This window comes from Pyrus communis, chromosome 13 (assembly GCF_041283825.1).
Source record: "Pyrus communis isolate YQ-2024b chromosome 13, ASM4128382v1, whole genome shotgun sequence".
NCBI lineage: Eukaryota > Viridiplantae > Streptophyta > Magnoliopsida > Rosales > Rosaceae > Pyrus > Pyrus communis.
In genome coordinates this window covers 3,129,026-3,152,410 of record NC_142577.1, presented here as the reverse complement: position 1 = coordinate 3,152,410, position 23,385 = coordinate 3,129,026, and the positions used below count along the sequence as shown (strand labels likewise).

The window sequence follows — 23,385 nt, the reverse complement described above, 5'->3', positions numbered from 1 at the left end:
GTGTGTCATTTTTACCGTGTGGGGTTATGCAAAAGACTGCAGCGAGTTTATGCTGTGTAGTGCCTTTTGATCATAATTTTCCTCGGTGGTGACGTTGTTGTGCCTCTTGCTGCTGCTTGCTACACCGTCATCGCTGCACTGTTCGCTGCACACCTATTGCACTGTCTGTTGTCCTGCTGTTCAAGTTTTGTGGCTGTTTTTGCTTTGTTGCGGTCATGGTATTTTTCAAATGTTTTAAGAGCAACACCATCACCATTCTCGCGAAGGAAGGTGATTCGCAAGATAGGGGAACAACGCTGAAGATTTACACCCCACTGACTGGCCTTAAGGCGCTTGCTCTTCCTACAAAAGACAACTCCATGCATATTAAGTCGTGGTCTTCTGAAGTATCTTGGAAGGTGGCAGACTTTGTTCGATCAAATACGGAGAAGGAGGCGTGCACACTGGGGATTCTTATCTTGAACCCTTCGCACCATACTCGTGACAATCATCCGGCTTCGTTTAAGCTTCTCGGAGATCACATTCGCAGCGGAGCTATGGCTTGGAATGATGTCTTGTCGACTACCGGAGAAGCTGTTTTTGCTGAGTCTTATTGGGAGTGGCTTAAAGATGTCTTGGGCCGATCTAAACATGTGCTTACTAGCGTGGGCCTTTACCATGCCGTGTACGCATCTTTGTTTAGTTATGATCTCCATCATTCTGTCCTTCATGCGTTCTTCGAGCATTGGTGTTCAGCGACTAACACGCTTCATACAGCTCAAGGAGAGATGTCAATTTCACTTTGGGATCTCCACAAGATAGGGGGATTGCCAATCCAAGGCAAGTTTTATGATTAGGTCGTTCCTAGTGCGGAGGAACTTTCTCTCTGCAACAACCGAGGATTGCCTGCAAGTTGTCGCTGTTTATTTTGGGCATATCACAAGCTTTCCCAAGATGCTCGAGGTGAATCAGGCGTGAAGATTTCTTCATGGATCCGCTTCTGGTATTGGGAGGACGCAAGGTACAAGAAGTCCTCGAAGAGAAGAAGTTGCAACAAAACCACTAAGCCAAAGGGAGACCCATATCCGTCTGGTGCCATTGGTTCAGCTAGGCGCCGTTCCCCTACCGAGTTGAGAGCGTTTGAGGACCTTGGCATAACACCAGAGCATGTGGAAGAATCTTACCTAGCTGTTTTCTTAGCTTGTTGGCTTTGTAAGTTTGTTTTTCCAATCGGCGACGTCAACTTTGTTCGTCCTGGGGTTTTCAAAGTTGCTAGCAAGATGGCTACAGGTGAATCTTTCAGTCTTGCTATCCCGGTTTTGGCCAATATTTATAACGGCTTGAGTGTTGTTTCGAACTCGGCAAACACTGCAGATCGTGCTGCGGTTCTTCCCTACCACTATGTGTATGGTTGGTTGGGTGAGTACTTCGGCACTCATTTTTTTTCTTCAACTCTAAACAAGTCAGGGCCTTTGATGACGAAGTATTCTGGCGTGCTTTCTTCGAAGAGCCTCGATGATTCCCAGGCGCAAGCACTGTTTAGAAGCTGCAAAGGCTTGAAGATGGACTATCTGGCGAGAGTTGGCTCAGTACGGCGAGACATCATGGACGATTCGCATCTTCGCTTCTCAGACTTATCTTACCTTATAAGTCTTCGCTCAGGGTATGTTTCTTTGCGGCAAGAAGATCGATGCATTGTTCAACCGTATAGTCCCCACCGTTTCAGCAGGCAATTTGGTTTTGTCCAACATGTGCCAGGCAAGCTGAAGGAAAAAAACCAATTAGACTCCTTGCAAGCCGTGTATATGCATTGGGAGTCTTGTACCCGTGCATGTACAAATGCTTCTATCACCCTTCCGGCCAAAGACGAGTTCAAGAGTAGTCCAGTAACCCGTGCTTACGTAAGTTGGTGGTCAAAGGTATATTATGAGAATTTGGGGATGGCAAGTGGTACCAATTCTTCTCATTCACACCTTAATGTATTGAAGGAGGGGTGCTCTGTGGTTCCTGCACAACTGATATCTTTTGATTGCGCGAGTGCTGCTACTTTGCAAGATAAACCAGTGGTTTTAGCCCCTCAACGCCCACGCTTGTCTTCTCAACATCTGGATGTATCTGAAGAGGCTGGTGATGAAGCCGATTCGCACGAAGATGGACTTGTTTTGCGGCAGGGTCAACAAGTTTTAAACAAGCGACGTCTTGAAGGCGCTCAGGCCGATAGCAATGTCAATTTTCGTCATAAGAAGAAAGAAGTGTTTAGGCTCCCTCAACTCGATGGCAGTGTGTCATTTGAGAAAGACGTATGCATCTTCTTCTCTCTTATGACTTCTTCAGCTTTCATTGTTCTAGCTTTTGTTTCTAACAACTTTCTTTGTTTTCTTTAGGTTGGGCCTTCTTGTTCTTTTGACTTGGTAACCACAGGTATTTATTCTTATGCGGAGATGCTATTTGGGGGTGACCTACCTACAGGCGAGGAAATTGGGGATCCACCAGGTACAGAGCTTATTCCAAGTTTGTCAAGTTTCCCAAGTTTGCCGTGTGTAGGTGGAGGCATGCAAGATCCCGTCATGCATTCTATACCTTTGCCAGCTAGCTCTGAGATCTCTCTGAGAGGGCCAAACCTCAGTGGTACTGAGCAGCTTATTCATCGCATCAATCTTCGTGCGGCAATGGATATCAAGAGCCATATTGAGGGGAGGATTTCGAAATGCCCGTTGGAGGACCTTGCGTTACTTAAGGAAGACTTGTCGAAACTTATTTCTGCAATTGACAATCTTAACATTGATTCTTCATCCTTAAAGATCAAGATTGCTGAAATTATGGCCGCCTCAACTGAGTATTCTTCCTTGCGTGTTATTTCCTTGAAGAAGTTGAGTCCAGATGTTAGAGCTCACCAACTTGCTGCAATAGACTTGTCACTAACCCAAGCCCGGTCTTCTCAGCAAGCTGCTTCGGGAGATTATCAATCTACAGAGACTTCTTTAGCTTCAGTCCGGGTACGTCTAGATATGTTGATGCGAGAACAAGAACAGCTGGGCATCGAGGCATCAAAACTTGAAAGTGTTCTCGAGGAGCAGGGAGCTACACTTTCTCAATGCCAAGAGGAGATTTCACGCCTAGAACAAGAGAAAGACATGGCTATAGAGTTGCCCATCCTGTCTCTCACCGAGGTAGAGACTTTGAAGGCTTTGGAAGGCTTGCTTAAAGACTGCCTTCTTAGTTTTAGGGACATAGTTTTCAAGTAGTGTCTTCTGCCCTTTTTCTTTTGTAATCAGACTTTTTCCTTTAAAGAAATAAAATGTTTGCTTTCTTGAGTTTGCTCTTTATTCTTCAAAGTGTTTTTTTTTTTTTTTTTTTTTTTTTGATGTGACTGTACTTGAAGTTTTGAAGTTTCAAGTTGCCTACGTACCCTTGGTTGAGGAGGGATCAAGTCATGACGTAGTTCAAATGAGTGATGGTTTTAATGATGATTTTGCCGTACACAGTTTATGCTCTTGCGGGCCAGGAGCGTGGTGCGTTTGCTTTAGGGGTAGTAGCGCTTCAAAAATCTGCCGTTGATGGGGCCGATCTTCAACCCGTCTTCTGCCATGATTAAGTAGACGCCATTGGTGTAGATCTCTTGTATCACGTAGGGTCCATCCCACTTTGATGTAAACTTGCTTTTTGTCTTATGAGTTGTAATGATGGGCCTACGCAATGCCAGCACGAGATCTCCGGCTTGGAAAGACCTTGGGCGGATTTTCTTGTTGAATGCCTTGGATAACCGTGCTTGGTAGCATTCCAAGTGTTGTTGAGCTTCGATCCTTCTCTCATCCAGCGCTTCCAACTCCTGAAGGCGCAACTTTGCATTTTCTTCATCAGTCAAGCCTTCTTGTATAGCCATCCTTAGTGAGGGGATTTGACTTTCGAGCGGTAGAACAGCTTCTACGCCATATACAAGAGAATAAGGTGTAGCTCGGGTAGGAGTCCTATGTGTAGTCCTATATGCCCAAAGTGCTTCACTTATTCTTTCATGCCAGTCTCTCTTTGTTCGGCCGATTACCTTTTTCAGGAGGTTGCACAACGTCTTGTTGAATGCCTCTGACAGGCCGTTGGCCAGAGCATGATACATGGAAGACTTGTGCTGCTTGAACTTGTATTTGTCGCAAAGCTCGTCCACGAGTCGGTTGGAGAACTGCTTTCCGTTGTCAGTGATAATGTAGCGAGGCACCCCATATTGGTGGATGATATGCTCCTTGATGAAACGAACAACAGTTTCCTTTTTTACTTCCCTTAAAGGTATGGCTTTAGCCCACTTGGAGAAGTAATCTGTTGCAGCTAGGATGTAAGCTTCCCCTGCAGATGACTTTGGCGTAATTGGTCTTACAACGTCCAATCCCCATGCGTCGAACGGCCATGAAGCAACTGTAGGGTGTAATGGTTCAGGTGGTTGATGTATGAAGTTGGCGTGGAATTGGCAAGCTTGGCACCTTTTGGCGTGTTCCAGGCAGTCCTTCACCATACTTGGCCAGTAGTAACCCATTCTTTTAAGCCGGAAATGTAGCTTTGGTCCAGACTGATGTGCCCCACACACACCTGAATGTGCTTCTTCCATGGCTTGATTAACTTCTTCCTCACCTAGGCATCTCAGGAGCACTCCTTCAAATGAGCGTCGGTAGAGTGTTCCTTTGTAGTAAAGGAAGCGAGGTGCTCGTCGACGTATTTCGGAACGATGTCTAAGATCATCTGGAAGCTTTCCGTGCTCTAAGTAGTCGATCAGCGGCTGTCTCCACTCTTCAGCATCAACTGGAAGTACTGAGATGACATTTGTATCATCTAGTGACATTTCATTAACGAGCGGAATCACCCACCTTTGGCAAACTGGCACGTCTGCAACTTCATCTTTTCCTAGTGTCATACTCGAGGCTAGATTGGCGAGAGCGTCTGCCATTTGATTTTCCTTTCTTGGCACATGTTCTAGTGTCACAGCTTTGAACTTTTGTAGCAGTTGGGTCGCTAGCCGGAAGTATGGGACGATATCATCTTTCCTCACCTCATATTCAGTTAAGAGTTGATTGATTATGAGCTTGGAATCGCCATACACCTCAAGAGCTGTGACTCCCATGTTGATCGCCATTTGGAGCCCGATTATCAATGCTTGGTACTCAGCAACATTGTTGGAGCATAGCTCATTCAGTTGGAAGGAGTAAGGTAGTATTTGCCTTTGTGGCGTCATGAATACTACTCCTGCCCCCGCTCCGTCTGCTCGTGCGGATCCATCGAAGAACATCGTCCATGTCGAGAAAATATTGATGTAGAACACCTCTTCGTCAGGCAAGTCGTCTGAGATTTTCCAATCAGCCGGGATTGGATGATCGGCAAGGAAGTCTGCTAGCGCTTGTCCCTTGACGGCTTTAGCTGAGACGTAGATGATCTCATATTGATTAAGAAGCAAAGCCCATTTAGCGAGTCGCCCCGTCAAGACTGGCTTAGACATAACGTATTTGACAGGGTCGGCTTTAGCAACCAAGTGGATGGTGTAAGCATGCATGTAATGTCTGAGTTTCTGAATGGCAAACACCAAAGCGAGGCACATCTTTTCTATTGGGGAATAGTTCAACTCAGCGCCGGTGAGAGTCCGACTGAGGTAGTAAAGTGCTCCTTCTTTTTGGGATTCATTCTCTTGCGCCAAGAGTGCTCCGATTGAATTTTCCTGAGCAGCAATATACAATATGAGTGGTTTCCCGGGCACAGGTGCCCCCAGGACAGGTGGACTTGACAAATATTTCTTTATGCTTTCAAAAGCATTATGGCACGCTTTGTCCCATACGAATGGGACATCTTTCTTCATAAGGCGACTAAACGGTTGACAACGCCCTGCGAGGTTGGAGATGAAGCGTCTAATGAAGGCTAGCCGTCCTTGTAGACTTTTCAGCTCGTGCAGGTTTCTTGGCTCGGGCATGCTTTGAATGGCCTTGATCTTTGATTGGTCTACTTCAATACCACGGTGCTTGACGATGAAGCTGAGGAATTTTCCAGAGGTGACGCCAAACGCACACTTTAACGGGTTCATCTTGAGGTTGTATTTTCGCAGCCTTTCGAACACTATTCGCAGATCCTTCAAGTGGTCTGATCTTTTCTTCGTCTTAACCACCACATCATCTACGTAACATTCTACGTTTTTGTGTAGCATGTCATTGAAGATTTTCTGCATTGCGCGTTGATACGTAGCTCCAGCGTTCTTTAGACCAAAGGGCATCACCTTGTAGCAATAAATACCTTTTGGAGTACGAAAGGCTGTTAGTTCCTCGTCTTCGAGGGCCATGCGAATTTGATTGTACCCAGAAGAGCCATCCATGAATGATAATGCCTCATGGCCAGTGGTTGCATCCACCATGATTTCAATGATTGGCAAGGGGAAGTCGTCCTTTAGGCAAGCATCGTTGAGGTCCCGGAAGTCTACGCAAACACGTATTTGTCCTGATTTCTTAAGGACAATGACGATGTTGGAGATCCACTTGGGGTATTGCACTTCTCGAATAAAGCCTGCTTCGATTAGCTTGTCGATCTCGACCTCGATTTGTGGGATAAGCTCAGATCGATAGCGTCTTTGAGTTTGCTTTATCGGTCGTGTTCCAGGCCTGACCGCAAGATGATGAACAGCGATGATAGGGTCCAGGCCGGGCATTTCTTTGTAGGTCCAGGCAAAGACGTCTTTGTACTCTAACAACAGCTGATAATACTCCTCTATCTCATCTGTACTTAATAATGCACTTACGAAGATAGGCTTTGGTTCCTTGCTTGTACCTAAGTTGAGTTCCTTGAGATCATCGACCGTGGCTTGCCCCCCGTCTTCGAGCTGTGGTGGTGCAGCAGTGACATCTTCCTCGGGGATTTCGTCTTCTTTACCTTCTTGAACCGTGATGTGGAAAACATCTTGGATCTCCTCTTCAGTGCTGTCTTCTCGAGCTTGTTGGCATAAGGATTGTCTGGTGTGGATGATAGTACGCCTTCTCACTTTCAGTGGTCCCTTTGTGTCGACCTCCAAGATTGCTTGGCGCTTCATCCTTGAAGGAATCAAGCTTCGAACGTCATCTTTTTCTCCTAACCCATCGAGCTTTTCTTCCTTTGGTGTTGTCTTCCTCTTTCCAAAAGGCTTCTCATTATCTTCAAATTTTTCTGAAGCTGATCGTCGCAGAGGAGAGATAACTGTGCTGCTTTGTTTCTTAAGCTTTAACAACCGTTCAAAAACAGAGTTTTGGGATGTTGGCGCGTTAAGTCTCTTGAAGACAGAGGTTTGGTCTTGACCACCAATGCGATTAAACACTGAAGTTCTGGAGCTTGAATGGCTCATCCTATCGAAGACCGACGTCCGAGGGGAGGGTTTAGGCTCTTCTTGGTCTTGTTCAATGCTCACGCTGATGTGTTGAGCGCTAGTGTTTTTTGCTTTGTTTGAAATCATCACAGGTGCATTTGGTGTGAAACCAAGTCCAGCTTTGTTGTTGTCAACTCCGTAACCATGCTCCTTCAACTTCTTTTGAGTTTTGGTAAGGTTACGTTCTTCGTCATTGACGGTGTTTGAAACCTTCTTTCCAGCTACCACAGAAGAAGTGAAGTCGTACCTGGCCTTTGACATGAGTTTGTAGGCGTTAGGGTCGAAACCTTCCTCGGTCCTTTTGGTTGGAAGAAAGCTTGATTCCACCTTCTTTGGTAGAGCTTTTATGAAGCCTTGTGGTAGTCTTGCGACCTTAGCACCCCCTAGCTGTGTCAAAGGTAAAACTGCATTTGTCTTGAGCAACTTCACATTATTCGCGTGCCACTGTGTGTCGGCTTTTCTTGTTTCAGTTTCGAATGGAGATTGACCATTCTTTCTTCTTGACATCGGGATATATCGAAATATGGGTGCGTTCGGTCCTTCTGACGGCGTCCTACTCCCTTTGGTTGTTGCAGGTTTAGCAAACTCGTCATCGTCTTTGCTTGAAGATGGCACAGTCTGCTCTTTTTGCTTTTTAGGCATGACTTGCCACTCCTGCTTTGTAGGTGCTGCTTTGCCCGTGGATCTGATATCTTCCGGCAGGGCTTCGGGTACCATGTCTTCATCCATGTAGAACTTGGCGTCTGCAAAGTGTGATTCGACTTCGGTGAATGGCTTGGTATCACCTTGGATCACCTTCACCCCTTCTCGGTAAAATTTTAGGCATTGGTGAAGGGTAGACGACACTACCCCATTTGCGTGGATCTAAGGTCTTCCTAAGAGCAAGCTGTAGGAAGTTCTTGCATCAATCACGTGGAATATCGTGCTTGATTTGAGCTCACCAATGGTCATCTCTACTCGGATCATGCCCATCGCCCTTTGTCCTCCTTGGTTAAAACCCTGGATCAGCAGACGGCTCAGGGATAGTTCATTCACCTTGATGCCGATTATGGTCATTGTTGATTTTGGCATGATGTTTATGGTCGACCCACCATCCACAAGCATGCGGTTGACTTTGTATTCCCTTACGTACCCTGAGATGAAGAGAGGACGGTTGTGAGGCTTTGATCCCAGCAGTAGGTCTTCGTCAGTGAAGTTAATTACGTCATGGGTGGCACAACATGTGGCACATTCATGTGGCTGAAGCTTCGAGCCTTCGTCGTTACTTTCTCGCACTTCGTGGTCGCCGGGACCTGCCAGGACTGCTGCTAGTGCTCTTCGTATCTTTTTTGGCAACGGTAGCGCTTCCTCGATGCTAAAGTGTGTTGGCAGACCTTCTTCAGGTGTGAGGGTCCTTTCTACCTCAGTGGCGATAGCTTTGCCTTTTAAGGGCTCTTCTATTTCTATTTCAACCATGTGACAGGCCATGGTAGTGCACTGTTGCAAAAAGTCATTCGGGAAGTACTCACGCAAGGAAACGGGAACGCGTGGCTCCTGCTCCATAGGTTCCCTAGCATATGTTGTTTTATTATGCTTTATGTTTCTTTTAGACTTCGTATTGTTGCGGCCGTGGTGATTTCTTCTTTGTTCCACATTTGGCTGTATGACTCGTGGTCTTGGTTTCCTTGTCTTTTTGTAGGTTACCAAAATCCATCCTTCTTCATCATCAGCATGTGCATCTTGGTCGCTTCTCTCCAGTGATGGTTGTGTAGGGGGTGCCGTGCAACTTGAGCATTCACGGGAACGGTCAGGTGTCGTTTGGAGAGGCACAGGATTAAACGATCCAAACGCAATTGTGGTGGTATGCGTTGCGGCCGTTTCCTCAAGATCGAGCTCAATTTGCCCTTGTTGTGCTAGCTTCATGATGAGTTCTTTAAGAACGAAGCACTTGCCAACAGGATGGCTCACAATACGATGGTACTTGCAGTACCTAGGATCGTTTGTGCGATTCATTTCTTCAGGACGCTTGCATTCAGGTAGTTCAATCACCTTTTTTTCCAGCAAGTCATCTAACATGGCAGCCATGTCAGAGTCAAGAAACGGGTACGTTTTCTGTTCCAACTCTCTCAAGGTGTTCTTGTATCTGTCTTGGGTGCGAGGAGGCTCACTTGTCTTTATCTCCTTCGCTTTCTTCTTGGAGGAGATCTTGATGGGCGCTGAGGAGGTCTTGATGGGCGCTGAGGAGGTCTTGATGGGGATAGTGTTGACGGTGAAAGCTTCCTTAGCGGGCTTCTTCCCGGTCTTGTCTACATTTGGGGCGAATACTTTATCCTTATTGAAGTTAGTAATCGGCTCCTTTTTCCCGTGATTAGCGATACTCAGCTCCATGTCGTGGGAACGAGTTGCTAGCTCTTCGAATGTTCTGGGTTTTATGCCTTGGAGGATATAATGTAACCCCCAGTGCATGCCTTGAACGCACATCTCAATGGCAGAGGTTTCAGAAAGCCGATCTTTGCAATCCAGACTTAAGGAGCGCCATCTATTTATGTAGTTGACGACAGGTTCATCTCTCCACTGTTTCGTACTGGTCAGCTCTAGCATGCTTACAGTACGACGAGTGCTGTAGAAACGGTTGAGGAATTCCCTTTCTAGCTGGTCCCAACTGTTGATAGACTCAGGTTCGAGGTCAGTGTACCAGTCAAAAGCGTTACTTTTCAGCGAACGCACGAACTGTTTGACGAGGTAGTCTCCCTCTGTCCCAGCATTGTTGCAAGTTTCAATGAAATGGGCGACATGTTGCTTCGGGTTGCCTTTTCCATCGAACTGCATGAATTTTGGGGGCTGATAACCCCTTGGCATCTTCAAAGCATCAATCTTCTTGGAGTAAGGCTTTGAGTACAGTACGGAGTCATGCGAGCTTCCTTCGTACTGTGTCTTGATAGTGCTTGCAATCATCTCCTGTAGTTGCTGGATAGAGAGAGATCCCATGGACGCCGTTGCTTGGTCTAGTTTCAGCTTCTCTTCGACTTTCTCTGCTGGAGGCTCCTCTTCTTCGTCGCCTTCTTTCTTTAATAGGCCAACAATTGGGTCGACTTTACGTCGGGCAACGCATCTAGTTGGTTGACAAGTGCGGCAATCTGCAAGTCCTTCTCTTCCACAGTTCGTGTGAGCTTTGCGATTGCTTCATTCATCTGAGCTAGCTGCTCCTCGATTGAAGTTGCTCCAGTGGTCATGACTTGCATGGTTGTACTGCCGCTCGAATCAGCGTCGGAGAGTAGGGACTCTGAGTATTTCCTCGGGCTTTCCCCCCTTGATGCCCTTAGCGAGGCTAGGGTGATCACAGGCTCGTACCTCAGGTGCTCTTGTTCCTTTGACAGAGTTAATGCAGGGGTAGAAGCCGCGGCAAAAAGATCTCTTGCCTTACTTCGGGTTATGATGCCCGAAATATCACCACTTGCGGCGATGATGTTCTTGTTCTTTGCTTTGATTGCAGGAACAGGTTGATCCTTTCTTGATGCCATTTGCGTTTTTTGATGATTTGAGGATAGAGATAGTCCCACTGGGCGTGCCAAATTTGTAAACACGAAAAATTCCTGAAACAAGAGACAAGAATACGTGTACAAAATATATATTTTTGTATTAATGATTTTGAGGTTACAATCTCTTTGTAATTTGGTCCTCTGATTCTATCTTCGTAGGGTGTAGGTTTGTGGATGAGTTGCTGATCCAAAGGGCCGTCGGGGGCTTGATCTGAGGATGAACAGTTGATGAATGAATCTTCAAGGGGCGTTAGGCTTGATCTTGAAGAATGGGTGTATGAGTTTGTTGAGGTTGTTGATCCAAAGGGCCGTTGGGGCTTGATCTTAGGATGAACGGATGATGAATGATGAACACTTTCTTCAAGGGGCCGTCGGGGCTTGATCTTGAGTTGGTGGGAGTTTTTCAAGGGCCGTCGGGGCTTGATCTTGAGTTGGTTGGATGAGCGGATCTTCAAGGGCTTTTGGGCTTAATCTTGAAGAACGATTGGATGTGTGGATTTGTTGAGGTTGTTGATCCAAAGGGTCGTTGGGGCTTGATCTTAGGATGAACGGATGATGAACGATGAACACTTTCTTCAAGGGCCGTCGGGGCTTGATCTTGAGTTGGTGGAAGTTCTTCAAGGGCCGTTGGGGCTTGATCTTGAAGGTTGATGGATGATGAACGATGAACGAAGAGTGCTTTCTTGATTCTTCGGGATTTGCTTGAGAGCTTTAGAGTTTCAAGGCTTCTTCCTTTCTTCCTTTCTTTCTTTCTTCCTTCTTTTTTTTCTTTCTTCCTTCCTCCCAAAATGAATGCGTTGGCTTCCTATTTATAGAATTCCAAAACTTGATTTTTGGATTTAAATAATCAGATGAAATAAATAATTTCTGCCAGGTATTGACACGTGTCCTATTTGATGACTTTTCCAATTTATTTCGATTTTTCGTTGAGTCACACGCTACATGTAAAATTTATGTGATATGTGAGCGTTGAAATTTTAATTTTTGGTCAACATTCATTTCACCGAAATTTTGATGTCTACAACTGTCATCACCACCACCTCCATCACCAACACAACAACATACTCTACCGACTCACCATCACCACCACGACATCCACAATCTCTGACACCAACATCTCCCACCACCATATCCTCCATTGTGATCTGCCTTGCCCCCATGGCCACCTCCATTGTTTCACCATCACCACATCAACACCACCACCACCGCCTCACCATGTCCACCACCACTACACCTCCGCAGCCACCACCGAGGAACTAAATTGGGGCAATGGAAGTGTTGAAATATCTTAATCAAATGGATGGTTGTTTCTAGAATGCATGGATTGCTTATAGAATTTTTTTAACCATACCAGTTACAGTTGCCTCTGCAAAAAGAAGTTTTTCAAAATTAAAGTTGATCGAATCTTTAGATTTAATGGATTAACTATTTCATAAATTGAAAAAATAAATGGTTAAAATTAGATTATTTAAACTTCATTAGTATATTTAAATCTAAAAATGCAAGATGTGCAATGTTTAAGTAATGTTTGTATATCTTTCTTCTTTTAATATTAAGATTTAATGAAATTTGATGTAGAAATAGACTTTTAATGTATTTAGCAAATTCTTTTTGGGTAAATCTCAGTTTACAACCCTAAAGTTTCTTGATTTTTAACATTTCATACATCAAGTTTTTTTCATCCCATTTGGTATTTAAATGTTGAAATGTACTGAAATGTTTAAAATTAAGAAATTTCAAGGTAGTAAACTGAGTTTTACCCAAAAAAGAGTTTGTTAACACGAAAAGTCTATTTTAACATTAGATATAAGATGGGGCAAGTGCAATGTTGTCTCTAACATAACCACCGTGTTTCGTCAGCCCAAGTCATCACAAGTTCCTTCATCAATGATTTATGGAATAAATGAGTTGTTTGTAAGATGAAATAATACTTAGAAGTTAAATCAGGATTTGTGTTTCATGTTTAGGCCTATGGGTTATGGAATAAATTTCAAGTTTTGATGTGCTATAAAACTGGGATAGAACAATTTCTGGTTCAAGTGTTCAATTTGCAGAAATTTGTGAAATTTTTTCCATGATGTGCATGCGGTATGCATGGCTACATCTTAATATGAGAAGCAGGAATGTTCACTAGTTATGATGCACGTCTATTGTGCCCTAGAATTTAGCGAGTATGACCACAACCTAGTTGGCCTTGGTGAAAAACAAAATTAAGAAGAATCTTAGAGGACGTTAAGGGTCATGCGTGTCCATAAAATAACGACAATGAGTATCATGTTTTCCATGTGTACGGTTAAGCGGTGGTCGATCTACGTAACAAGACTTTTCAAATTGTCACTGTAACCTTATATACGTAACAATTATGTTTTCATTGTATCCACTATACCAATATGTTGACGTTAAAGTTTCTCCCATTCTGTGCGTATCATGTGCATGTATTGTACATATTATGTGCATGTGGTGTGCATATAGTGTATATGGTGCATATTTACATCTTTAATACTCTTTGCATTAGCATAGTTTACTACTTTTTTCTTTGATTCAGAGGCAGGCCCTACAAATGCGAAAAAAAAAAACGAACGAGTTCCTAAAACAATTTCCTTTGATTCAGTTGGGTTCTTTCATGCCCATTCAAACTGCAATTTTCAAATCCTTGAAATATTTGATACCAAATTCAAATTAATGAATCTTCGATTCTTCATATAAAGTTTAGAGTCATTTTTCTGATTTCGAAGAGAGAGCTGTGAGCGATGGGTTGAGATCAGATCTATGAGCATAACATGTGCATGTCATGTACATACAGTGTATGAGCGAGCTTAATATGAAGAGAGCGAACAAGTACGCTAAACAATTTCGTCCATATCCTTTTCTCTTCCTTCTTTCCACTCTGATTTCTCTCTTTTTCCTCAAATTTGTCTCAAAACCAAAAGGCAACTAACCTTTAATACGTTTTGTCATTTAATTGCAACCAAGGCCAAACCCTATTTTAGTGCTTGTAAATTTGGATCAAGAGAGGGAACAGAGGGAGGGAGAAGACAAAAGAATGAAAACCCACATATAAATTAGAAAAATGATAAAAAAATAAAAATGGAATGATTTGGGTCTCCTCCAAGAAACACCAAATCAATCACTTTAACTCCAAAAATCCATCAATCAAAAAGAAAAATTATGCAAACCCAATTCACAAAACCTATAAATGAAAAGGTAAAAATTGAAATTAGGAAATTGACCCGCATGTCGCCGATTCCATCACCCTTCTCATAACCAACGACCTTTGTCAGACTCCCCGACAGTGTTTCTTCTTCTCTTTGAATATGTATTTTAAAATCAGTCCTAGTAGTTCAGCAGAGTGATAATAGCCTCTCAACATATCTAGTTCCACAAGAGTACTATAAGGGGGCATTTGTTTGTCCTCACTAAGCATCATAGGACTAGATTGGACTAACTATTAGTCTAGTCCTCTATTTGTTCAATACTGAGATTATGTTTAATGGGACTAAAGGGGACTCGCACGAACAAACTCCTTCGCTAAGAGTTCTTAACGAGACCCCCCAATAGCCATGGGATTGCTAAGACCTCCCCTTCCTTTGATTCGCTTCGCGTCCTTTATCTGCCCTCTGTTCTCACGAACACTGAGAGTTACCACTAGTTATAATCACCAACTTTGGCGAGATCACCACCAGACCACCACCACACTCTCATCGCCCGGAACCTTAACCGGAAAACCCAATCTCTCGTCGTCATCTCATTCGAACAAGACCTTAGAATCATCACCACTGTCTCGCCGTCGTTTGATTCACCTCTGATCCGCCTGGGCCCTCGTCGGAAGACAAAGTTGGAGAGCTTGATAGGCAACGGCCATGGCAAATATAGTTTTCTGAGAGTGAAGGATTTGATTTTTTTTGTGGGATTTTGGGTTTCAAAATCTCTTTTTGAACCGTAATTGACTTTGCGGTGGCCTAGTCTGAGCTTGCAAACTGGATCCAAGGTCAGGGTCGCGGGTTTTGGATCCGTTTGCTTCAGAATTTGAGGTTTTCAATTGAATTCTAAGTACTCGCCATTGACTAGAGGCTTTGAATCGAACTCGAACAAATTTTGCAAGTTCAAATTTGTGGATTTGGGAGTTGTGAGGTCGATTACTTGGGTGGGGAGAGAGAGAGAGAGAGCTTCAATGAAGAAGATGAGTGGGTTAGAGAGAGAGCTTGGATGAAGAAGATGGGTGGGTTAGAAAGAGAGCCCTTAGGTGAAGAAGTTGGGTGGGTTAGGGTTCTTTGAACTGGAATCGGGCGAGAGAGATTTTCTCTCTCCTCTCTCTCTATTTTTCTCTACAAAATGAGAAATGTGTGCTGAAATTTCTAGATAACCCATTTATATGGGAGGACAATTTAATCATTTCAAAGTGTAGAAAAAAAAAATCATATTTCTGCCATTTTTATGCATGGCATATGCATAATCGAAATGTCCTAAGATCAAGGAATTATCCTATTTCTAGATATTTCCCTTTTATTAAACAAAATATAATACAAAAATACACGCTGGCGGCTGGAGCTCTGCTCCTTCTTCCTCTTCATTACGTGACTCCGTCTTCCATTGTTGAATGCTAGCTACAGGTTAAGATCAAATTGGACCTTATCATCTCCTTCACCAGTAAACCGGACCCTATCATCTCCTCTACCAGTAAACCACCCACTCTGACCGTCCTTCGCCACAGTCAAGCTTCCGCCCTCCGATCGCCGCCAAGAGAGTATCAGATGCAGAAATTGGGAGATTTCAAGCTTCCCCAATTCTTCAATTACCCTCCATACTTCACACTCCAACCCGTCAGAGAGACCCGCAAGAAGCAGATACAACTATGGAATGACCTCATCCTCGACTACTGCAAAACCCATAGCATCTTCGTGATCGGATTGGAAGACCAAGACTTTCCACTCTTCTCAAACCCCGCGATCGAGCGATCTCTCACCCACGAAGCCCGGGAAGCCTTTCTCTCGACGTTGGTGGCGCAGGGCCGAGCGGAGTGGCTGGATAAGGGCCGCCGGAAGTGCCTTGTGCTCTGGCATCGGATTCAAGACTGGGCTAATATTGTCCTAGACTTCGTCAAGGACAATGGGTTGAAGGATAGTGTGATGACGGTTGAGGAAATCCGATCTGGGATTGAGTCTAGGGGGACGGAGCTTCATGGGATTGATCGGACGGTTCTGATGAGGGCTTTGAAACTGCTGGAGCAGAAGGGGAAGCTTGCAATCTTCAAGGGGACTACGGCGGATGACGAAGGCGTGAAGTTTTCGATTTGATTTTGGTACCCTTTTGACTCTTAATCCAGGATTAGGAAAAACCCCATTTGTAATATGTGCTGTTTGTTTTGATTAGATGAACTGGTACTTGTGTTCATCAGATGCTTGAGGCCTAATTTAAATGAGAATATGATTTTGAGCACTCTTATTTTTCTCTTAAATCTTTGCTGCATTATACATTGGTATGCTTTTATTTATAGGTAATATATAATGATGGTCATTTGCTATCGTTGCTGTAGATTATGGTTTTATATCAGTTTTCCGATTATAAATGCGTCAAAGCATGAACTTTGGATTCTGCTTTTTATCTGCATCAGCTGTTTGGTGGGCGTTGTTTCCTTCCCTGCAGATTTAGAGGATCAGTATGAGAAGGTGCCTGTGTCTAAAAACTAGTAATTATAACTGAGAAAATATGTGTTGTTTCTGCTCGCATTAGAAAACTGCATGCTTGTGCAACTTGAAATGGAATGCTTGTTTCTGTAATTTTCTGCGTATAGCAATAAATATGTATAGCTGTCTAAGCATATGAAAATATAAAATCTAGATGCATGCTAAGGTGCTGTTTCAAGTCTCTATATATTTTTCGTTTGCCGCATCACACTTTTGTTTACTGTTGCACAGCTTCTTGTTATTACAATTGTTTTTCCAGCAAACCCACTGGTCTGTTTGCATAACGATATGCTGCTTTTATGCTGTTTGACACCACATATGCTCTAGTGTTGAGTTGGCAATGCAGCATCCGTTTCGTTGTACTTTCTGAAGTATTACAAGAATGATAAAAAGTTAAAACTAAAGAAGAGCTAAGTTGAATTCTTAATATCATATACATTTCCACAATAATGGGTGTAGCCACATTGGTCAGAGCAGATATGCTCCCCTCTATGCACCCAAGTTTGAATCCATGTCCCTGCAATTTAGATTAGTTTAAAGTAGACCTTTATGACAGAGAATCCAAATATCAAGTTTTGCAGAACAGGAAACATCAACCTGTGGGCCCTGAGTTATGACTTTCTTTTATCATTTGAAGTTTTATGCATCCTTTTCATTAACCTTCTAAATGCATCGCTTATTTTTGTTTCATACCAGTTCGACTCAGCAGCATACTGAAAGGTCAGGTTTAAAGAAGGCCTTCCATTGATCTTCCAGTAAGATTCCCAAACATTATCTAGCTTTTTTTTTTTTTTTTTTTTTTTTAGGGAATAACATATCTAGCTGCAAGCATGTATTCTACCTGTATCAATCACTGATATAGTACTAGGACTCATGGTCTACTCCTAACAGTATTAGGACTAATCTACACTACTACAACAGAGAGGCGGACACAGACTCACTTTAAAGCCCTGCACCTTAAGATCTGTATGTTGGTCATTGAACTTTTCTTATGGACTCGCTATTAACATACATGCTTCAAGGACATAGTTGGAATCCATTTATATTCTTTAAATTTTTTCAAGGACGAGGTGTCGGGTTCAATATATTAATCTAATGGTTATAACTGAATTATCTCAAGCCTACTATTTCAACCTTATTTATCAACTGCTACTTGTTGCCCAGTCTAGTTGTGGTCCCTCCTTGAAGCTCAAGGAATTGAAGAATTCTTACAGATTGACCTACAGATACTTAGGCCAATTCTTAGACTGCCTTTGCTGAAGATAAGTCACCTTCCTATCATAGGATTTTACCTACGAAGTTACGTAATCTTGTTTAATCTCTGGGGTGCCACACCGTGTGCTATGAATGACCAGTTCCCATTAACATTGATTTATAATTTTATATGCACCATTGGTCTAGCAGAAGGAGCTCTTTTCTTATATTTAGTTATTCTAACTTCAAAGTCTTTGGAGAGTCATTTTGTCAACTTATGCCCTTTCAGAATGAGATCATGATTGCATATATTTGATCAGTTGCCTTCGTTTTCTGCTAAACATCGTGTGTCTGATATCTAGCACACTCGCATGCACCTTTGTGGGATTTCAGTTTTAGTATGTGAAAACGCACCGCAACATAACCCTTTCATTTCAATTCTCATGCGTGCAATTCTTTACTTTGCAGTACATGGTCCCGCTTGTGATTAACTTGCCTTGTTCTTGCAAAACCATAAAAGCCAAGATGCCTCGCAAAGAGTTGGCGGATGGGTTAAGGTGAATGAGATGACCGTATGTGTAGTCACGTTGCATGATCCCAACCCGAAGGCTTCATAGGGTGCTGAGAAGATGGTATTCCTTGCTTGTGTACCATTCATCCCCAGCAGCTCCATTGCTTTGTTTGTGAACTTGAAGCAGAACAAATTGCACATTGTAAGGCATTTTCTTTTGCGCCGTTCCAGCTTTGCAATAAACTATAAGCTTGATATTAAGTTGGGAGCGTATCTCTAAAGACTCTACAAACATATAAATGGTCTAACAAAAGGATGTGCTTAAATGTAAAACTTCCGTGATTTTGAGTATGACTTGTCTTCAAATGTCACATGCTAGCTTGAAATCGATCCTATAATTTGTGCATTTTATGTAGATGACCCATTTAACTTTCTATCTTAAGAGCCAATTGCTTAGTCTAATCCCAAATTATGTAATGTACAATATGGCCATCTTTACACAATTATTAATTAGGATAGGGATCAAACTACAACCAAATTAACGACTTCTATTTTATAAACAACCGTTTCAAGGGTACTTCATCAAATTCATCTAAATGTTTTTAGGAACTCAGATGTTTCCCAACTTGCTTGTTTTTCTTGCATGAAAAATTATAAGCACAAAGGATGATGGATATTTCCCATAGGATTCCTCCTTGGGCCAAATACTTTTATGCATACTGCCAAAATAGAGTTAATTTCTTGATATATTCATCTCCCAATCGGAGGATTTATATAGGAATACAAGCAATGATGATCAGGTATGAAACCAGTACAAGAAGTCATAAAAAAAACTGCTATGAAACTACTACCTGTATCTAAATTTATTGCTTACAACTACTCTATTAATTACAATGGATTTCATGTCTGATTTCCTAATTCTTTAGTCAACAATGGCTGCTTCAGTTAACACTCCTCCTCAAGTTGGTGCATAAATATCTCGAATGCCCAACTTGCTGAGTGAAAGATGGAAAATCCTACTTGACATTGCCTTTGTTAAAATATCTGCTAGCTGGTCATCACTCTTCAACCAACCTTTCCTTAATAAAGTGCCTATCCACTTCAACATGTTTAGTACGATCATGTTGAACTGGATTATGAGCAATGCTAATGGTAGCTTTGTTATCACAATAAAGATTTGATGGCTTTGTAGAATTGAAACCCAATTCTCTCAACAAAATCTTGAGCCATAACAATTCTAGCACACCGTGTGCCATACCTCTAAATTCAGCTTCATCATTGGATCTAGCCACTAATTGTTGCTTCTTACTACGCCAAGTAACTAGATTTCCTCCAACAAATGTAAAATATCCAGAAGTCAATCTGCGATCAGTTACTGACCCAGCCCAATCTGTGTAAGTGTATCCTTCAACTTCTTGAGGTCCATGATTGGAAAACATCAAGCCTTTTCCAGAAGCAGACTTCAAATACCTGAGAATGCGTTGTACAACATCCATGTGGGCTTCACTTGGCCTATGCATAAATTGACTCACCTTACTTACAGCATAGGCTATGTCAGGTCATGTCAACCTCCCAACTAATCTTTGGTATCTTTCCTTGTCAGCTGAAACTTGATCAGGATAGTCTCCCAATCTATGGTTTTGCTCAATTAGTGTGTCTGCAGGTTTACAAGCTAACATCCCAGTCTCAGTTAATAAGTCTATAACATATTTCTTTTGAGAAAGAAAAATGCCATGCTTTGATCTTGCAACTTCAATACCCAAGAAATATTTCAGAATACCCCAAGTCCTTCATTTCAAATTCCTTGGCTAGATACTTTTGAAGTTTTTGAATTTCCTCGACATCATTACCTATAACCACCATATCATCCACATAAACAATTAAAGCTGTAAGTTTACCTCTATCATGCTTAAGAAATAAGGTATGGTCAGCTTGAGTTTGCTTGAACCTATAATTTCTCATCGATTGAGCGAACCTGCCAAACCATGCCCTTGGTGATTGCTTCAATCCATACAAGGACTTTCTCAACCTGCATATTTTGCCAATATCGCAAGTGGTAGTGAATCCAGGAGGAAGATCCATGTATACCTCTTCATCCAAGTCTCCATGTAAAAATGCTTTTTTCACATCAAACTGTCCTAAAGGCCACCCTAGATTAGCTGCCAATGACATAAGAACCCTAATAGTGTTGATCTTCACTATCGGAGCAAATGTCTCCTGATAATCAATGTCATAGGTTTGAGTATAACCTTTGGCTACCAATCTAGCCTTGTACCTCTCCACTGAACCATTAACTTTATGCTTTACTATGAACACCCATCCACACCCAATAGGTTTCTTGTCTTCAAGAAGTTTAACCAGTTCCCAAGTGGAGTTTTTTCGAATAGCTTCCATCTCTTCAATCATAGCTTTTTTCCATTTTGGATTTTTAAGAGCATCCTGTAACTTATTAGGAATTGAGACTAATGACAATTGGTTTGCAAAAGCTATATAAGAGTTTGACAAGCGATGAGATGAAATAAAATTAGATATAGGATATTGAATACCCTTTGTAGAAGAATGACCATAACGAACAGGGGGTATCCGTCGATTTTCTCGAATAGGATAACGAGAACCCTGAGACTCATGATGTGGTTCATTTGAATCATTTGGATCAGCACTTAATGGAATCTCATGATTGGACTCATCAAATATAGTAGGCTGAAGAGAAGGAGAGTGAGTGGTTACCTCAGGATAATTCATATGAGTAGTAGCTGATTGGTCAGAGAGTTGGTCAATGAGGGGATTTATTTGTGGGTGGTCTATCTCATCATCCACTTTTTCTTTTTCTTTTCCTTTATCTCCCCTTTTTCTTGTCCTCTCATACACCTTCAATATTTTTCCACTCTTTGCATCATCATTAGGCAAATTTGCACCATCACCGGCATCAGACTAGTGTTCATCCAAAAAATGCATACCACCAATGTCAAGTGGCAACTGCTCTTCCTCCTTACTCCCTATCTCCCCCTGAAGAGAAGTGGCCGAATCTCCCTCTGAAAAATAAGCCTCTTGTTCTTGAAAGGTAACATCCATAGAGACAAAGATTTTCCCATTGGGAGGATAGTAACATCAATACCCTTTCTGAGTAGCAGAATAGCCAATAAACATACATTTGATGGCTCGAGGATCCAACTTATCACAATTTTGCATGTGGACGTGAACATAGCAGGCACAACCAAACACTTTTGGAGGAATATGAAGGAGTGAAGGAAGAGAATGATATTGGGAAAGGGTTTGGATAGGTGTTTGAAATTGTAGAACACGTGATGGCATTCGGTTGATAAGAATAACCGTTGTGTGAATGGCATCACCCCAAAAACATTTAGGAACATGCATAGATCGAGCCACATCCAAGAGGTGACGATTTTTACATTTTGCTATACCGTTCTGTTGAGGAGTATGTGGACAAGATGTTTGATGAATGGTACCTTGTTGTTGAAAAAATGTTCCAAGTCCATAATTCAAATACTCTTTCCCATTGTTAGATCGAACAACTTGAATTTTAGCATTAAATTGGGTTTGAATCATTTGATGAAAGATTGGAAAAATCGATATAACCACACTCTTACTTTTTAGTAAGTATACCCAAGAAACTCGAGTGTAGTCATCAATGGAAGAGACACGGTATTTAGCACCAGTATAAGTAGGATTATGAAATGGTCCCTAAACATCAGAATGAATGAGAGAGAAAGGAACATCACTTTTATTGGAACTTAAAGGAAATGAGACATGATGATTTTTAGAAAAGATGCAAGTTTCACAATGGAAATTAGAAACCTTGACTTTAGAAAATAAAGAAGGGAATAGATATTGCAGGTACTGCAAGGAAGGATCTCCCAATCTTTTGTGCCATAACCAAATTTTTTCAGAAGCTTCAAATTGTTTAGCTTCCACTTGACAACTGTAACTTGTCTTCTCACAATTTGGTGGTAAGTCCAAGTAGTATAGACCTCCCCTTTCTCTACCATGACCAATCAATGCTTTCGTTCGAATATCCTGAAACCAACAATGAGTAGGAGAAAAGATGGCAAGACAGTTTAGTTGATTTGTAAGTTTACCAATGGAAAGCAAATTGTGAGAAAGATTATGAACATGTAAAACAAATGAGAGAGATAGGCATGGTGTTAATGAGATGGAGCCTGCTCCAAGCACTGGAGTGGAAATACCATTAGCAACTTTAACGGTATTTAAAGGTGGAGTAGTGTGAGAAGCAAACCATGAAGAGTTATTGGTCATATGGTTAGAAGCCCCTGAATCAATGATCCACGGTTTATTTGGAGCATCAAATGTGGTGTTCAAAGCAAAACCAAAGTTACATGAGTTGACTAAGGAGGTGGAAGCAGTAGTAAGAGAAATTGAGTGGGCAGATTGATCTACTCGAGGCACGAAAGGCGTTGGTGTAGTCAAGTGTGCTTGTGATCCAACAATGCTTTTCTTTTCATTTTCCTTCTTTTGAACCCACCAATCAGGATATCCATGCAACTTAAAACAAGTGTCTCTGGTATGCTTATCCTTGTCACAATGAGTACACTTCCTTGTATCAGTAACTTTAGATCCACTTGATCGAGAATTTGAGACTCCACGAGGAAATCGAGACGGAGCAGCTACCATGGCTGATCCTTCCACTTGTGGGCCAACCAACATAATGGTTTGCCTACTTGCTTCAGCATTCACAAGAGCATAAGCAGCACGAACAGATGGCAAAGGTGTTTGAGTCAAAACTTGACTATGAACATGATCTAAATGAGGATCAAGGCCAGCCAGAAAATCATACAATCTTTCTTCTGAAATTTCTGTCTCTCGAGCAGCAACATCATCAGCACATTTCAATTTTCCAGGACGCAAGAAATCTATTTCTTGCCATGTTTGATGAAGTTTAAGATAATATGCAAATAAAGGCTCACCATTCTGGCGAGTCGCGGGTGCTTGACGATGAAGTTCATATAATTTTGATGCATCTTTTTCAATCAAGTAAGTTTGGGTAACATCATACCAAACATCTTTTGCAATAGAGAGTCGGAGAAAAATGGCCCACAAATCTCTGGTCATGGAGTAGAGAAGCCAAGATTAAACCATGGCATTCTCTTCCTCCCATATAGCATACGA

At 42.3% G+C, this 23,385-nt stretch overlaps 3 protein-coding genes across 11 annotated transcripts; 1 reads left to right on the top strand and 2 right to left on the bottom strand.

Annotated features, from left to right (window-relative positions):
* Nucleotides 1-3,121: 3,121 nt before the first annotated feature.
* LOC148691594 (uncharacterized) lies at nucleotides 3,122-10,854 on the bottom strand. Its single transcript, XM_088683585.1, is given in 1 exon segment — nucleotides 3,122-10,854. A coding segment is annotated over 1 exon segment (6,798 nt). The 5' UTR covers nucleotides 10,301-10,854; the 3' UTR covers nucleotides 3,122-3,502.
* A 4,498-nt stretch (nucleotides 10,855-15,352) lies between these two features.
* On the top strand, nucleotides 15,353-18,611 carry LOC137737457 (vacuolar protein sorting-associated protein 25). Of its 9 annotated transcripts, none has more exons than XR_015955286.1 (4): nucleotides 15,353-16,150; nucleotides 17,232-17,290; nucleotides 17,457-17,501; nucleotides 18,198-18,611. XR_015955286.1 is itself a non-coding variant. In XM_088683490.1 (2 exons), exon 1 carries the CDS (start codon nucleotides 15,603-15,605, stop codon nucleotides 16,143-16,145), a length of 543 nt encoding a protein of 180 aa, XP_088539616.1. In that variant the 5' UTR covers nucleotides 15,353-15,602; the 3' UTR covers nucleotides 16,146-16,150; nucleotides 18,198-18,611. The 9 variants fall into 9 exon arrangements, 1 of the variants encoding a protein (XP_088539616.1); XR_015955287.1 differs by having other exon boundaries at nucleotides 17,427-17,501; XR_015955285.1 differs by having other exon boundaries at nucleotides 15,354-16,517.
* A 687-nt stretch (nucleotides 18,612-19,298) lies between these two features.
* LOC148691593 (uncharacterized) lies at nucleotides 19,299-23,328 on the bottom strand. Its single transcript, XM_088682915.1, has 5 exons — nucleotides 22,432-23,328; nucleotides 22,057-22,275; nucleotides 21,865-21,942; nucleotides 20,000-21,171; nucleotides 19,299-19,710 (listed from the first exon to the last, which is right to left on the bottom strand). The coding sequence occupies exons 1-5, from the start codon at nucleotides 23,326-23,328 to the stop codon at nucleotides 19,299-19,301; spliced, it is 2,778 nt and encodes a 925-aa protein (XP_088539041.1).
* Nucleotides 23,329-23,385: the final 57 nt, after the last annotated feature.

What these genes read in the sequence shown, in the direction of transcription:
- LOC148691593 (XM_088682915.1), bottom strand. Translation starts at nt 23,328, where the DNA reads ATGACCAGAGATTTGTGGGCCATTTTTCTCCGACTCTCTATTGCAAAA. An exon ending in CTTTATTTTCTAAAGTCAAG is followed by an intron (nt 21,943 to 22,056) that starts GTTTCTAATTTC and finishes TCTGATGTTTAG; the next exon opens with GGACCATTTCATAATCCTAC. An exon ending in ACTACACTCGAGTTTCTTGG is followed by an intron (nt 21,172 to 21,864) that starts GTATACTTACTA and finishes GATGAACACTAG; the next exon opens with TCTGATGCCGGTGATGGTGC.
- LOC137737457 (XM_088683490.1), top strand. Translation starts at nt 15,603, where the DNA reads ATGCAGAAATTGGGAGATTTCAAGCTTCCCCAATTCTTCAATTACCCT.